General features: G+C 44.6%; 1 protein-coding gene across 8 annotated transcripts in view; it reads left to right on the top strand.

Annotated features, from left to right (window-relative positions):
- Positions 1 to 106: 106 nt before the first annotated feature.
- LOC114870649 (coiled-coil domain-containing protein 85A-like) overlaps positions 107 to 17,178 on the top strand; it is a 115,435-nt gene continuing 98,363 nt past the window's right edge. For all 8 annotated transcript variants that reach the window (XR_008692681.1, XR_008692682.1, XR_003788404.3 and 5 more), the window contains exons 1-2: positions 107 to 712; positions 1,199 to 2,204. Coding sequence is in view for 5 of the 8 variants with exons in the window: in XM_055502832.1 (XP_055358807.1) it covers positions 461 to 712; positions 1,199 to 2,204 (1,258 nt within the window). In the remaining 3 variants the exon portion in view is untranslated. The remainder of the gene's footprint in view (positions 713 to 1,198; positions 2,205 to 17,178) is intronic.

Here is a 17,178-nt window from a genome sequence, read left to right as displayed (position 1 = left end):
TTGCGTGCTTCAGCAGGTCAGCTGACTGCAGGAGCTGGGGCGTGCAGACACTTACGTTACGTTAATGCTGCTTGATAAATATTGATTTTCATGAGGAGGCAGATCGGATTCAGTTACTTTGGTGATTCGGTGCCAGTAATCACTTCTAAATCCAGTTCTATCAGTCAGGTATGAGGCTGTTACTTGACGTCCACCGTGGTTGTGTCGTAGTGATCACACATCCACACCAGGTGGCGCAACAGAGCATGTCTCCAGAAAAGGGAGCGGGCGAGGCAGAGAGTGGCGCCGCAGCCTGTCGCCTCTCGCCTCCGGCTGCGCAGCTGCATCCTTTCTTGCGGCACTCGTGACATGCCCAGCCGGAGAGCAGCACGCTGAGTGATGCTGGAACGGCACCGCAGCATGGTAGTGGGAGGGACGACGGAAGCACACTTATGTATTTGGCTTTAGTTTTTACTTTGAAATGCACCAAAGTAGTTGTTTTCCGCCGGAATTAAAAAGGATGGATAAAGGCCCACGGCAGCAACTGCACATGTCTGGAGGCGCAGAGAGCGCAGCCGATGAGGAGCTGCTGAAGCGGAGCAAAGACGAGCTGCTGCGGCGGTTGCGGAGGGCGGAGGCGGAGAAGACGAGCGTCATCGCGGAGCACGGGAAGGTGATGCGGGAGGTGAACCGGAGGCTCCAGCTACACCTGAACGAGATACGGAGCCTGAAGGTGTGTGACGCTCAGAAGCCACTCCTGTCCACGCTGTGTCCAACTAGTTAGGCTGAAAACAAGACGTGAGACACAGTAAAACCTGCTTAATGTGTAATTTAGAATAAAGCATCCAATAAAAAAATACATACACTTTTATTCACAGACTTAAAAAATATTGCAGCTGTGTGTGTTCTCTTCACTGTGACATGTTTGTTGGATTTAGGAAAAATGTTCACAGTTGCTAACAATGATAATAATAAATAATCATCATTATAATTAATGTTATGATCTGTTTTTGTCTAGATTTCTGGATGCTACAGTACTCAGATTAGGAAGGAGCGAAACCTTTACTATATCATAACTAAAAGCGCTGAACACCATTAAATACCTCTTTAGATTTCTCTGCTACGACCACACACTGTAAACACATGGACACACAACTGCCTTCTTCACCTCACCCACAAGTCATTAATGCTGGTATGTGCATGTGTCCTTGTAAACCAGGACATGAACCAGAAGCTGCAGGAGGACAACCAAGAGCTACGTGGCCTGTGCTGCTTCCTTGATGATGACCGACAGAAGGGGAAGCGAGTGATGAGAGAGTGGCAGCGCCTGGGTCGCTACAGCGCCAGCCTCATGAGGAAGGAGGTGACTATTTACCTCCGGAAGCTGAAGGAGTTGGAACAGCGGCAAGCGGAGCTTATCTGGGAGAACATGGAACTGAAAGAGGTGTGTCTCATGCTGGACGAGGAGGAGGCTACAGCAGCTGGTAAGGCAGAGAGAGTGGGCCCTGGCTGTAGGAGGTCCATGGACAGCCAGAACACCTTGGCCCCAGCCCCTGGTTTGTTGCGGGATGTCGGTGATGGGAGTAGCGGCTCTAGTGCAGAGAGCACAGATAGCACTGATGCCTCCCTCCATAAACCCCCTCCAGTGGGTTCCACGGCTAAAGCGGGAGTGACTGGTGTTGCGCAAGCTGACAAATCAGGAGGTGTGAGTGAGTCCACAGGCAGGAGGCACAGTTCCACCTCAGAGTACCACACCTTCCCCCAGCCCTGTAGGCCCGGCGGGGGGTCCCTTACTAACACAGACCCTTGCTGTTTTTGGGGACACAGTCCAAAGAAACACAGCAAGGCTCCCACCAGGGTACCATGCATCTCCCAGCCCAGACCCTGCTGCTCTGACCTACTACCCCACAAACAGCTACCAATGTCAGAGCAGGTGTCACCAGGCTCAGCTAAGATCAGCCCAGAGCTGAGTCAGAGACCCCGTCACATTGAAACTATGGAGGTAGGCCGCAGTAGTCCCAAGGTGAAACAGGCAGCTGTGGGGACAACCGAGCACATCAGGAAAGGGCGGGTGATTGTTGGGAGTCCAGAGTCTGTACGGCGCCACCGTTACTGTCAGCACAGTCCCGGGGTGGAGCATAAGAGTGGCTCCTCTGGCATGTCTGCTTGTCAGAGGCGGGCAGCGGAGGAGGACATCGTCACCCACCACCAGAGTCTGTACAACGGTAGGCAAGGGGTCACTTTGTCTTGTCTGTCAACTTCAGTCCCATTTCTGCTCTTTCCAGAAGTCCAGCTTAATGTTGGAGGCAGCCAGGACAGACAGTCATCCATACACATGCATATGTTAACAGGCCTTTGACTGTGGGGGGAGCAGCTTCTTCAGTCCACGTGCTAAAAATCACACACTACGTGTCCACACAGACTCAAACTGTCCTGGTTCTTCAGCTCCTCCTGATCACCTCCATGAGGTCTGTTCAGTCTGTTAGCAGCTGAGTCCTGATCAAGATGGGAGACCAGCAGGACCACAGTTTGAGGCCTGCTGTAGACTCACATACTCTCTGGCTTTGAATTGTTAAATGTCCCTTCCTCTTGTTTCTATTTTTTACTGGGTCTTGAACCGGGATATCGGAACAAGGTGTCAGTCAAAATCATGCACAATATGCACTTTAAGCCGAATTCAGTTTTACAGAGCTGAATTGATTTGCTGGTGAAAAGTGCAAAGTAGTATAAAAATAATGATGACAGTAAATGCCTGTAACCTGGTATAGTGGAAATCTTCTTATAAAGAAATCAACTGGAGATCATCAGTGCGATGAACCATCTCAAAGTTTACTCTCATGTCGACACGGAGTGAATCACAATTACTAAGGCACATCTTACTATGTACAAAGTATCCACTGCAGGACAGAGGACACAAAACCTGTATTTATACCCTGTTACAAACCCCCACGTGAGCTCTTCTTTGATATAGAGTGCAGTAAGCCCCCCTTACTTTCTTGACAATGTTCCTGTGGTCACTACTGTGTAACCCCCTCCATTTGATAAGCAAATGCTTGATGACCCCCCAGGAACAACCCTCAGCCAGAGGCACAGCATCTCATGACAAACACAAAATTTCCTACACTGGTAAGTTCACAAAACCAGCACTGCTTATGGAAAACAGCAGCACTGCGTGTTCTTAGTCATTCAATGGTTTGTCAGACCTTCACACACCTGATGCAAACACCTGATTTGACTTAATATGGACAAATATATACATGGATGGATGGATGGATATATACAGGTAGCAGGATAAGAACTAGTGACTCATGCGCATCTGTGGTCAGTGTTATTGTGTTAATGAAGCAGCAGATGCTCCTGTACAAGCCAGGCATCTTCTTTACAGTATTTCTTTGCATCACCACATTGATTTAATTAGAGAGAGGAGATCTTTGTCCCTCATCTGTGAGCAATCATCTCCGCCGAGCAATCTTCCCCTACTCCCTTTGCACCAATGCCTCTAATGTTGACAGTGAAACAGTCAGATTTCCTTTTTGGTGACCAGACGACTGGTCCCGTCCTTCAGGATCCACAGTGTCCTCTGTGTGTTCCCCACAGCTATAGCAGGTGATGCTCATTGGTTTTTTGTGTGTCATTTCTTGACGTCAAGCAGTTACTGGTGTAGTTCAGTACAATGAGTTGTGATGAACCAGGGAACCAGGGCATAGTCACTCAGTGATACATTAATCTGATCCACTGGGGACATTTGTTGGCACATGAAGTCTAGTAATGTGCATGTTGTGTCACACAGAGCCGCCTTCACTCGCCTCACCAGCATATCTGACAGTGACCTGGCAGAATGACCCCTTACTTGATACTCCCACCATGTGAGCACTGTCTGGAAGTATATGAGAACCTTTGTCCAACATCCATATTGAAACTGTTATTTAGTTTTCTGTGCATGATTATATAGTAAAAGAGCAGTTTGCTTTAGAAAACTCATCATAGGCAAACTCATCACTAGCATGCCTGGATTTTTTTTTCTCCCCTCATGAACCTAAAGGGCAGTCAAAAGTCTGCAAAGGTATACCTGACATCCTAACTCAGGTGTGAATTGCTCCCTTTGTTACGTAAAAGGACCACCACAGGGGGGAGCTGGGTGCTGTGGTGGGGGGAGCTGACCAACTTCAACAAAACCTGTGTGAACCTCTGTTTCACTTTGCCATCTTAGAGGGACATCAACACACCTGAGGTGTTTTCTTTTGGGAAATTTGTTAATAAAAAAACATTTTTACACAAATGCAAATAATAAAAGGCATGTGACCAAACCAAAAACACGCACTAAATAAACATGACAACAGAAAACCCTGGAAGCAGCGGATAATTAAGTAAAAATTAATAATACAAAGTGAGTAAATACATTTCAATTACTTACTGCTCTTTTCAGAGCAAAAAAAATACTTCCATCATTAGAGCCAAGGCCAGGGATCAAACCACAAACCTTTGGATCTCACTCTACCAAGTGAGCTATGAAGCTAGCACAATGGTCCAGCCACTCTGGCTGAGCTATTGTTGTTAAATTCATATACATGCATTGAATACAAGTGGGCACGCTCTTCTTTCTGTAACAGAAACACACAGGAGCACATAAGATTCTGTGCGTTCTTCTGACAGACCTGCAACATTTTTACTTTTGTCTTTTTTTTTCGCAGTGAAACATACAATCATTTTACAGACAGAGTACGTGTGAAATATTTCCTGCACAAAGCAAGCATTGTCAAATATTTCCTTGAGGGTTATATTTGGCGCATGTGATACATCGTGATACATCGTGATACAGACATGGCAAGGCCCACGTCTCAATATTGCTGCTCCTTTATAGAGGGATGTTGGTAGAACAGGTTCCCCTCGTCAAACATAGTAATAACTTTTCTGCAGTTTGTCCTTTGAGTCCATTTTTTTTTCTTCACTTTTGAGAGTGCAGTGCATCAAATGGCTATTTTTGCTGGTAGTTGTACCGCTTTTAACAAATTTTTCATTAAATCACCTGCATTGTAGTCTTTCCCGTTGATGTCGTCATGCCTGTATTTTCCCATTGACTGGTAAATATATGAATAGTTCATTGTGCGTATCTGCTATCAGTATAGATGGTAACTATCTGACCTGAGTCGGCATGTCTCAGTCAGTGCAATTATTTCTGCTGCTTGTGCTCTGTAGTGTGGGGGTAGCGGTTCTGCTTTCAAGGGCTCACTATCAGTCAGAACCGCTCAGCCACTCTGCGTTTTTCTAGTTTCAGACTTTGTGCTTGGTCCATCCACAAAGACAAATACAGAACCAGGTATGGGTTTGTCCTGTAAATCTGGTCTAGGTTCTCTACTTTTAAACACTCTATTTTGGTCAATTTTTGTCCACTTTGCTGATATGAGCTGTTCTTTCTTCAACAGCTGCAGTTTGTTTTTACTGACCTTGTGGCCGTTCTCTGCCAGAAATGAAAGAAGCGCTACAGTATCTTTCCTGCATTCTTCTTCAGTCTGTGACGCCACCAGAACATCATCTACGTACAGTAATATCTGACTACCGTGTGGGGGTATAATTAGATATTTATAGAGATATTTAGAGATTCAAGATTTGCTGACATACACTGTGAGAAAATAGTCTGGCTTTTACAATAACCTTATTGTAGCCTAGGGTACGTGCATTGCTGACCTTTGTAAGTACTGTAAGCGCAAACCAAAATTGTGAACCTGGGTGAACTGGGATGCTACAAAAGGCATTACTAATATCTATAACTGAGAAGATCTGCTTATCTGGGTGTAAATTATTCAACAGAATGTAGGGATCAGGTACCACGACTTAACAGGGAGTCTATGACAAGTGCTATTTCTTGTTCTGCATCAGGTCTGATTGTATTAGTCTAATATTGTCTGTGACATGACTTATAAAGTTTTTTTTGTTTTTTTTTCTACATTTGAAAAACATTGTCAAATCATTTCTGAATCTAAGCGTTACAAGCGTTCTTCATTGCAGTTAGCTGTGAGCATTTCTGAGTCTGTGCATAGCAAGCATTCTTCATTGCTGTTAGCTGTGACATCATCAGTGAATGCGTGTGCGTGCGTGAGTGTGTGTGTGTATCTTCATTGTGGAGTGTGTCAGTGCATTCACCTCCCTCCTCAGTGTTATCTACTTTGGTACTGGAACCCAACCGTCCTCTCGCCCATCACTTTGCCCCATCAGAATCATTCTGTGGACAGTCAGCTGCTCTGTGGCCTCAGCCGTGCAGTATGGGCAACGTCTCTCTGTCAAACTTAAAGCACGCTGTTGCTGATTGTTGATTTCTTCTAAGGTGGGCTGTGGGCACAGTCTGGGTTGTCCAGTTCAGAGCTATTCTCTTTCACACCGTCATTGAGCTGTATTCACACTTTTATTTTGGATTCCAATCAAACTCTGTTAACAACCTCATGTGCAGGTTTTCCTTTTTGACAAATATGGTTAAGCTAACTTGTGGGTAATCATGCAGTCTTTCACATAAGTACACTTTTACTTGAGGTTCTTCCTCATCATCGCCACTCTCACTTTTCTCACCCTAAATGGTCATCCACCATGTCCTCTAAACCTTTTTCTGTCACGTCCTCTCTGTCCACTGTTATCTTGCCAACAGCATCCTTCACTGTCTACAACAAACATTGTTGCTTTTGCTTCATTTCATTGATTTGTATTCAATGTCTGAACATAGACTGTTAGTTTCATACATCACATAAAGTATTTTAACAATAAGGAATTATAACAGAATGTTAATATTTGTGCACCACTTCCGCATCCATCTAATTAATCAATAAGCTTGTTCTTACCTTTATTTTAATTGACGCATGCCCTTATATTTATATTTAACCACATCAATTATATTATTTTTGTTCTATTATAGGTTATTTTTTATATTAATATAAAACAATTATTAAATTATATCTATTATATAGTTTCTATTATATTTCTATCATTTCATTAATGTTTTTTATGTCTTCACTTAATTTATTCCATAGTTTTACACCACTTTAGTGTTTATTTTTAATTCAAATCTTGTTGTTCATTTATATATATATATATATATACACACACACACTCTATTCTCACCCTCCGCGGGTGGTCTCATCCACTTTCCAAGCTCGGGTCCTCTACCAGAGGCCAGGGAGCTTGAGGGTTCTGCGCAGTATCCTTGCTGTTCCTAGGATTGCACTTTTCTGGACTGAGATTTCGGATGTTTTTCCAGGGATCTGTCGTAGCCACTCCTCCAGTTTGGGGGTCACAGCCCCTAGTGCTCCGATCACCACAGGCACCACTGTGGCCTTCACCTTCCAAGCCTTCTCCAGTTCTTCTCTGAGCCCTTGGTATTTCTCTAGTTTCTCATGTTCCTTTTTCCTGATGTTGCCATCGCTTGGTATTGCCACATCCACCACTACGGCTTTCCTCTGCTCTTTATCCACCACCACAATGTCTGGTTGGTTCGCCATTACCATTCTGTCTGTCTGGATCTGGAAGTCCCACAGGATCTTGGCTCGCTCGTTCTCTACCACCTTGGGAGGTGTTTCCCACTTTGACCTTGGGGTTTCCAGTCCATACTCCGCGCAGATGTTCCTGTATACTATGCCAGCCACTTGGTTATGGCGTTCCATGTATGCTTTGCCTGCCAGCATCTTACACCCTGCAGTTTGTGCTGGACCGTCTCTGGGGCCTCTTTGCACAGTCTACACCTTGGGTCTTGTCTGGTGTGGTAGATCTGGGCCTCTATGGCTCTGGTGCTCAGGGCCTGCTCCTGTGCGCCAGGATGGTGCCTCTTCTGCTGTCCTTCAGCCCAGCCCTTTCAAGCCATTGGTAGGATTTGTTGAGATCAGCCACTTCAGTTATGTTCCGGTGGTACATCCCGTGCAAGGGCTTGTCCTCCCATGATGGTCCCTCTTCCAGCATCTCATCCTCTGTTCTCCACTGCCTGAGACATTCACTCAGCACGTCATCTGTCGGGCCTTATCCTTGATGTACTTATGGATCTTGGATGTTTCATCCTGGAAAGTGGCTCTCACGCTCACTAGTCCTCGGCCTCCTTCCTTGCGGCTAGCGTACAGTCTCAGGGTGCTGGATTTAGGGTGGAACCCTCCATGCATGGTGAGGAGCTTTCGTGTCTTAACATCTGTGGTCTGTATCTCTTCCTTTGGCCACCTTATTATTCCCGCAGGGTATCTGATCACTGGCAGAGCGTAGCTGTTTATTGCCCGGGATTTGTTCTTGCCATTGAGCTGGCTTCTTAGGACTTGCCTTACTCGTTGGAGGTATTTGGCTGTTGCCGCATTCCTTGTTGCCTGTTCAAGGTTGCCGTTTGCCTGTGGTATTCCAAGGTACTTTTAATTGTCCTCAATGTCTGCTATTGTTCCTTCTGGAAGTGAGACCCCTTCAGTGTGGATTACCTTGCCTCTCTTTGTCACCATCCTCCCACATTTCTCGAGCCCGAATGACAATGACATGTCCGAGCTGTAGATCCTGGTGGTGTGGATCAGCGAGTCGATGTCTCGCTCACTCTTGGCGTACAGCTTGATGTCATCCATGTAGAGGAGGTGACTTATGGTGGCCCCGTTCCGGAGTCGGTATCCATAGCCAGTCTTGTTTATTATTTGGCTGAGGGGGTTCAGACCTATGCAGAACAGCAGTGGGGACAGTGCATCTCCTTGGTATATGCCACATTTGATGGATACTTGGGCAAGTGGCTTCCCATTGGCTTCAAGGGTGGTTCTCCACAACCTCATCGAGTTTGCAATGAAGGCCCTTAGAGTTCTGTTGATGTTGTACAGCTCCAAGCATTCAGTGATCCATGTGTGTGGCATTGAGTCATAGGCTTTCTTGTAGTCGATCCAGGCTGTGCACAGGTTGGTGTGTCGCATTCTGCAGTCTTGGGCGACTGTTCTGTCTACCAGGAGTTGGTGTTGCCGTTTGTGGTTATATATATATATATATCTATATATATATATATATATATATATTATAGATATCTATCTATCTATCTCTATATCTATCTATACTCTATACTCTCTAATCAAACAGCTCAATATCCAAGTAAAACTCACTTGACACCTCTCCTTCCACTCTATTGTATCTCGTCTGTCTCTCTCTCTCTCTATATCTCTCTCTCTCTATATCTCTATATCCTATCTCTCTCCTCTATCTCTCCTCCTCTCTCCTATCTCCTCTCTCTCACTCTCTATCTCTCTATATATTATATATCTCGCATTCCAATTACCCGGCCCCGAACCCCATTACAACGGCTAAGTGCCGTACCATCAGAAGTCTCATGGAAGATGTGAATGCAGCATTGAGAGTGATCCCTACCACAACACCAAACCAATGAGCTGATATACGCTTCAGCATCAGTGATCCTAGAGGTGCTTGGCTATAAGAGCAACCATGGGAGCCATGAGAAACAATACCCACCATGGAAACGAAGGTTGGAGGCAAAAATCAAGGCACAGAGAGGTGCAATGAAAAGACCGATGCCCAAGAGGTACAGCCAGATGCCCATACCTAAAGCACTCGAAACTGCCAAGCAAAGGCTACAAGCCTTGGCCAGCCGCCTAAAGAGATACACCAGAGATAACGAACCAGACGAATAAACCGGCTGTTCGCAACACAACCTGCGAAAGTGTACTCTCAATGGCAGGGTAATAACAGCAGAGCAGACCCACCAAGGCTGGAAACTGAACAGTACTGGAAAGGGATATGGGAGAGGGAGGCATCACACAACAGAGATGCACTGTGGCTGGTGGATCTGAGGGAAGACCACAGCAACCTCCCTGAACAGAATCCAGTGACTATCACAGTGGCAGACATCCAACAAAGAGTCTCAGGTATGAAAAACTGGACAGCACCTGGCCCTGACATGATCCACGCCTACTGGCTAAAGAAGCTCACTGCAATCCATGAGCGCCTGGCAGCACAAATGAACCAGCTGCTAAGGGATGGGACTCACCCTGAATGGCTAACCGAAGGGCGAACGATCCTGATAATGAAGGCTCCCTCAAAGGGTGAAGTCCCATCCAACTACCGGCCAATAACCTGTCTCTCCACAACATGGAAGCTCATGTCAGGCATCATCGCAGCTAAGATAAGTGGGCACATGGGTCAATACATGAGCGAAGCACAGAAGGGCATTAGTAAGGATACCAGAGGAGCCAAACACCAACTCCTGGTAGACAGAACAGTCGCCCAAGACTGCAGAATGCGACACACCAACCTGTGCACAGCCTGGATCGACTACAAGAAAGCCTATGACTCAATGCCACACACATGGATCACTGAATGCTTGGAGCTGTACAACATCAACAGAACTCTAAGGGCCTTCATTGCAAACTCGATGAGGTTGTGGAGAACCACCCTTGAAGCCAATGAAAAGCCACTTGCCCAAGTATCCATCAAATGTGGCATATACCAAGGAGATGCACTGTGCCCACTGCTGTTCTGCATAGGTCTGAACCCCCTCAGCCAAATAATAAACAAGACTGGCTATGGATACCGACTCCGGAACGGGGCCACCATAAGTCACCTCCTCTACATGGATGACATCAAGCTGTACGCCAAGAGTGAGCGAGACATCGACTCGCTGATCCACACCACCAGGATCTACAGCTCGGACATCGGGATGTCATTCGGACTGGAGAAATGTGGGAGGATGGTGACAAAGAGAGGCAAGGTAATCCACACAGAAGGGGTCTCACTCCCAGAAGGAACAATAGCAGACATTGAGGACAATTACAAGTACCTTGGAACACCACAGGCAAACGGCAACCTTGAACAGGCAACAAGGAATGCGGCAACAGCCAAATACCTCCAACGAGTAAGGCAAGTCCTAAGAAGCCAGCTCAATGGCAAGAACAAATCCGGGCAATAAACAGCTACGCCCTGCCAGTGATCAGATACCCTGCGGGAATAATAAGGTGGCCAAAGGAAGAGATACAGACCACAGATGTTAAGACACAAAAGCTCCTCACCATGCATGGAGGGTTCCACCCCAAATCCAGCACCCTGAGACTGTACGCTAGCCGCAAGGAAGGAGGCCGAGGACTAGTGAGCGTGAGAGCCACTATCCAGGATGAAACATCCAAGATCCATAAGTACATCAAGGATAAGGCCCCGACAGATGACGTGCTGAGTGAATGTCTCAGGCAGTGGAGAACAGAGGATGAGATGCTGGAAGAGGGACCATCATGGGAGGACAAGCCCTTGCACGGGATGTACCACCGGAACATAACTGAAGTGGCTGATCTCAACAAATCCTACCAATGGCTTGAAAGGGCTGGGCTGAAGGACAGCACAGAGGCACTCATCCTGGCTGCACAGGAGCAGGCCCTGAGCACCAGAGCCATAGAGGCTCTATATATATATATAATAATATAATCACCTTCAAGGTTTTCATCCTTAGTGTTCTTTAATTTGCTTCACTACGAGGATCAGGAGATCAACGATCAGTCACAGCGTTCGCAGAGAGCATCGACTGTGCCAAGCTTCTACAGGAACTAGTTTCCTGCGGACACAGCTGTCTCAGTAAACCAACCTCTCAATTTTGATCTCAATCAGACACACAACACAAAGAGAGACTTCTGAGACTTCCTCTAAGAAGTTAAAATTCACTTAGAGACTGACAAACAATAACACTTATTTATATAGTCTGATTTACTCCAGCTGATCACAGAGTTTACGTTATCACCGTCAGGTTTCCACTCTGCCGCTGCTTCAATCAGACAAATTATCATTAATCTATTTTACGAGGACCCCGTCCTCTTTTACCTCGTCACGGAACTTTCTGAAGACCCAGTCTTCTTTTACCTCGTGAGCCACTCACGGAATTTAAGATACCTTAGGATTTACTCTTTTCATACTCGCCTGATCTGTGTCCTGGCCCTGGTTCAGGATCCCGTCACCTCGCCTCGTCGGACCACCAGCCGACGTCTGACCTGGGCAGGAATTCACATCCCAGGATTTTCTGCAGGTTCCAAAACTGGCTGTGCACAGACTTCAGTCGCCGACTCAAAGTCCCGTCAAAGCGAGGATCTTGGGATCCCGGACGAGCCCCCAGTTATGTTAGGGAAATTGTTAGTTCCCTTTGTAAATCTTAAATAAAGCAGACACAATCAGTTGAGACCTTCTTCAGGATTTTACTTGCAAGGAGTGAGCAGTTTACAGCAAAGGCAACTTCCTCTCACTGAAGAGAAGACAGGGATTCAGCTCATAATATGTATTGCATTCTGGGAGGTGCATAGTCACACAGTACGTGGGAAATATTTCCTGCACAAAGCAAGCATTGGGCTCATCAGATAAGGATGCTACACACCGGTACTCCCTATTTCTTGCAGAGCAGAAGGGAGAAAACTTCAAGGCTATAGCACAGCTAACAAGGCTTCAGCAAAAGATGTTTCAATGATTAAATGCAGTATTTTTCCAACAGGGAGAACATGCAAACTCCACACAGAGTTCGCCTCTGTGCCGCCCCCAAACAAGTTATGACACTTAAATAAACTTAACCGACTGACCCTTCAATACCAAGATTCAACCTCAAAAAAGAAGAAAACATATACTAAGCATGCACAATTACTCTTAAATGTCCAAATCTAACTTAGATTACGGTCCTTGTCCTTAATGCTTACAACAGCTTATCTGAGATGCTTGTCGACGACGCGTCGGTAGTTTTCGGCAGGTCCAACTTTGGCTTTCTGCAGGTCCGCTTCGGCTTACTGCAGGCTCAAGTTCGACTTTCAGTACTTGTGTTCGACCGTCTGCGCGTCGTGGACGACCTTTGCATCCAAGTTCGACTGTCACTCCCTCCAATGAGACAATGACGCAGTTCTTAATAGTGACAGATGGATTTATTTCCTTGGCGCACTTGTTGCTCCTTACACAGCGACATCCAACTTTATCCACCATCGAACTACAACATTCAGTAAAAGTAACATTTTAAAGAAACAAACAGTTATAAATAAATGCACAACATAAACAATGACATGTAAAATAAACATACCTCGCTGGCTGCACAGACTAGAAGAAATGGTTACGAATCTTACAGTCGTAGCACTTAAAAGCGTCAGCCTTTACCACAATCTGTTTTCATTTGCAGCGCGGTATCACCTTGTTTTTAACGCAGTGGAGCACGTGTTACGTCTTTTTGGCCTATAGGTGGCGATCAGCCCCCACACTGGCCCCTATGACGCTGTCCTATATTCATGTTATGTAGGCCCATGTAGAATTACGTATCAACGTCTCCGTGGTATAATGGTTTGTGTATTATTTAACACCCTTGATGTGTCAGTTTTTTGTCCCAGGTTCGAATCTCTGTGGAAGCAGAAGTTGTAATTACTGAACATTTTCATATTTTTGGCCTATAAGATAATAACAAATGATTAATAGGGCTGTCTGCCTGTATTATTTAGCAGACGATTGTAGTATTTAGAATAGTAGTATTTCCAAGTTATGGCAGTTCAAAACCGAAATAAGCAGCTGTATACTTAGACAGACCAAGTGCACGCTCCCACATACAGCGTTCGATTTTATTATGATATTATTCCTGCAGGAGACTCAGATGTCACAAATAAATTGTAGAGACTCTGGATTTTGCAGAGTTTGAAAGCTCTGGTAAATAAATAAGTTTTATAAAGCGTCCACAGTCTGTGGCATTCTCGTGTGCTCTGGGAGACCGTTCCACAGACTAGGTGCAGCTGAGCGAATTGTCAGATCTCCTCTTGAGTTTTGTAAAACAGTCCTTATTACTCGTGCAAAATCAATATATGCAGAACAAACAACTTGCTGCATTAATGAGTTGGAGATCTGCTGAGTCCTGGCGTCTTGTCATACCACAGAGAGTTTATTACAATTTATTTCTTTTTATTATATAATATCCTCTACAAGTTAGCATTCGTAGTCTGCGAGACTTGTGTTAAATACCATAAGAAGAGCGTTTTTAAAAAAGTGAAGTGAAAGGTTTTGGCGTCCCACAGTCTACGTAGGTGCAGTGATCACGCTGCCTGATCTCCCATGAAGCTTTTTCTTTGTCTCGGAGCTAAAGCATTTCACACCTGCTGACCAAGTGGTGACAATATGTTAACATGTCTCTGTGCCAATACGGAGTAGAGGAAAGGGATGTGAAGTTTGGTTTAGCGACTGAACCAACATAAGACGTCGCGTTTATGGCAAAAGCGAGTTCCAAATCCACTGTGTTGCCTGTGTAATAAAAGTTTGTTTTTCTGCAGATATTGTCGTAAATGTCATTATGGTCAAGTAAAATATGAATATTGTTATTTTACATGATGTACTACTACTACTGTAGTGGACAACATCACCGTCCGCTATGCCCTCCTTGTCTTTCAACAAATATTGGAAGCACTTTCTCTAGACCGGAAATTAGAGTGTTGCATAGCTTTGCTGTGAGTCTGTTCCTCCAGTAAAACCTCATGGCTGATATAAGTTGCTCCTTGGTGCTGGGCTTGGCTTCTCTGTGAATAAATTCTTTCAGCAGATGCCATACTAGCTCTATGGGGTTCAGATCAGGGGACTCCGCCGGTCTGCGCACCCAGTTGATTCCTTTCACCTCCAGACAGGCTCTTGCAGCGACATGTTTGGGGTCATTGCCCTGGAAAAAACAATGCCACGTTCCAATATACTTTCTAATATATGGCCCCACTGTGCATTTGATAATGGACTCCTCGAAAAACTGTCTATCCATAATCCCCTCGAAAATAATAAAATAATAAAAAAAGTTCCCACCTAGAAATCATTCCCCAAATGTGGAGTTTGAGGGGATGTTTAGGCTCCAATGCCACAGTTGACTCGTTTTTCCCCAAAATGAGAAAACAGAAAACGGCTTTAAATTAATTCATTTGTCTGGTTTTGAAAACACAGTTTTCAACTCGTTCATTCGTTTTTAACACGCTGCTTTGAATAAATGCTGTTTGTCCTTTTTTAAACGAGAAACGGGAAAACGGTCCGTGTATGTTCCAACTGTTTGATTTCTCCTTCAGAATAAAAAGCGTTCCGTTTTTTTCTCAAAATTAGAAAACGGGAAACGTCTTCAAATCCAATTCCGGGTCTAGTTTTAAAAATACAGTTTCCAGCTCGTTTAATTGTTTTTAAATTGGTGCTGTGATTAAAATCAGTTTTTTGCCTAAGAGAAACGAGGAAGTGGATGTTCTTTGTATTTTATCTTCTGGACAACTTAACCAGAAAATGGCTTGATTTCAGCTGATGTTGTCTGGAAAGGAAAATATAAATGTTTATTTAAGTTGCTCTTGAGCACCAGCTTTCTGTTGTCGTTGTACTGTCAAAATAAGAGTCTCACTTTCTTACACCGCGCGTCTGGCGTCTAACATGCGTACCGTCAGAGCAAACCTTACAGCGTGTGTGGTAGTGGGGTGGGGTTATCGCGTTACAATACGAAGTTACTGGACTTATTGGGAGCTGTGGTCCTGACTACTTTGCCATGACAGCCAACCCAAACAACCACATGCTGTGTTACTGGCGTGTCCAGACATATTAACAGGTCCTACGGGTTTGAAATGTTCTAAAATGTCTCGTTTTCTTGTCTTCCCAGCTTTTATTCTGGAGGGAGAAATCAAACCGTTAGCAGTTTGTTTTGTATTTTTTCCTCATGATCAACAAATCAGAAGACGAGTACAGATATACACATAAAATATATTTATAACACAGATTGATGAATAAATATAGATTTCTATTTTATGTTATAATACTTATATTATTCTATTGGATTGGCGGGAGGAGGGATTCTGTCTCTCGGCTGGCCTGGGAACTGTGTAAAAACATCAGCAGCTTCAGCAATTGACAAAGCGCACTAGCGAGCAAAGACGCATAATAATCTATAATATTTAAAAATGAACTACTCTACATTTAATGATACAATACCATGACATCGTTTTTTATGCTAAATGTGCAGACACAGATATAAATGAACAGTCGGACCTCACATATTTGCGCCACCCAGTGGTGAAAACGAGACTAGCACCCTGATTTTTTTCAGCTGGCTGCAGGATTAAAAATCCTTAGTCGGGGACGCACCTGTTGCGCGCTGGTGACGCAACCGCACTGCAGTTAAAAAGGTGGTCGCTTTGAAGTGCTACGACTGAACATTTTTACTTCTCTCCACATGTTTCTCGCCTGTGCAACAGCAAAACATGTCTGGCAGAACCCAAACCCTGCTCCTGTTCCACATTAACAACCAAAATAAATACAAACCAGGAAGTGCCAGCTGGCACAAACACAAGTAACCTTCTTGGGACATGTGGTCTCTAGTCGTGGACTCCAACTTGATGCAAAGAATCTCGACAAGGTTCGTAATTGGCCTACACCTGTAACAACTACGGAGGTGAGAGCATTTATTGGACCTCGCTGCCCCACTACATGCCCTTACACAAAAGGACACTATGTTCAAATGGACTGTTGCATGCGAGGATGCTTTTCAGTCACTGAAACATGCTCTCACTAGAGCGCCTCTGGTTGCGCACCCTATCTTCACTCAACCTTTCTTGTTACACACACGGATAACATAAGTCCCTCCTGAGCTTGAAGAAAACTCCAGTGGATAATGATCCCACTGGTAGGATTCTTGAATTGAATGTGTATGACTACAGCATCTTGCATCATGAAGGTAAACAACATGCCAATGCAGATGCCATGTCCAGGCGACCCAATATCAAAACTCAGAGCAAAGCTGTTCAGTGTGAGATCTCAACCATCTGTTGGGGCAGTGTGAGGGTTGTGGTAGTGCCAAATGAATTAGCAACACCACCTAGTCTCAGAAAGGGCTGAGTTTGATTAACCTCACACGGGTTTGCACCATTTATGTTGGGGATATGCGAGGAGCACAAATTATAATAATTTGACTTTTAGCTCCTGAGTGGAGATACCAATTATGTTTATAATTTAGATTCACAAATTTTGGTTATTAGCTTAAATATATATAACTATATGACAAAGTTCTATAGTTAGGTAAGTGAAACACTTAACTATTTTTTTTTTTGCTCTGTCCAGCAATTTAGCAAGCTGCATATCTTACGCTGAATGCCATATTGTGATGGACAGCTTTGCTTAAAAAAGAGGAGTATATATATAATATATATACTCTTCTTGATTTATGGTTTATTTAATGGTTTATTTAGCTAATCCCAAATATGTGATGTTGCTGTG

Source organism: Betta splendens, chromosome 15 (genome assembly GCF_900634795.4).
Source record: "Betta splendens chromosome 15, fBetSpl5.4, whole genome shotgun sequence".
NCBI classification, from domain to species: Eukaryota; Metazoa; Chordata; class Actinopteri; order Anabantiformes; family Osphronemidae; genus Betta; species Betta splendens.
The sequence above is the reverse complement of the archived record's forward strand: the minus strand, read 5'-3'. Positions and strand labels throughout refer to the sequence as shown.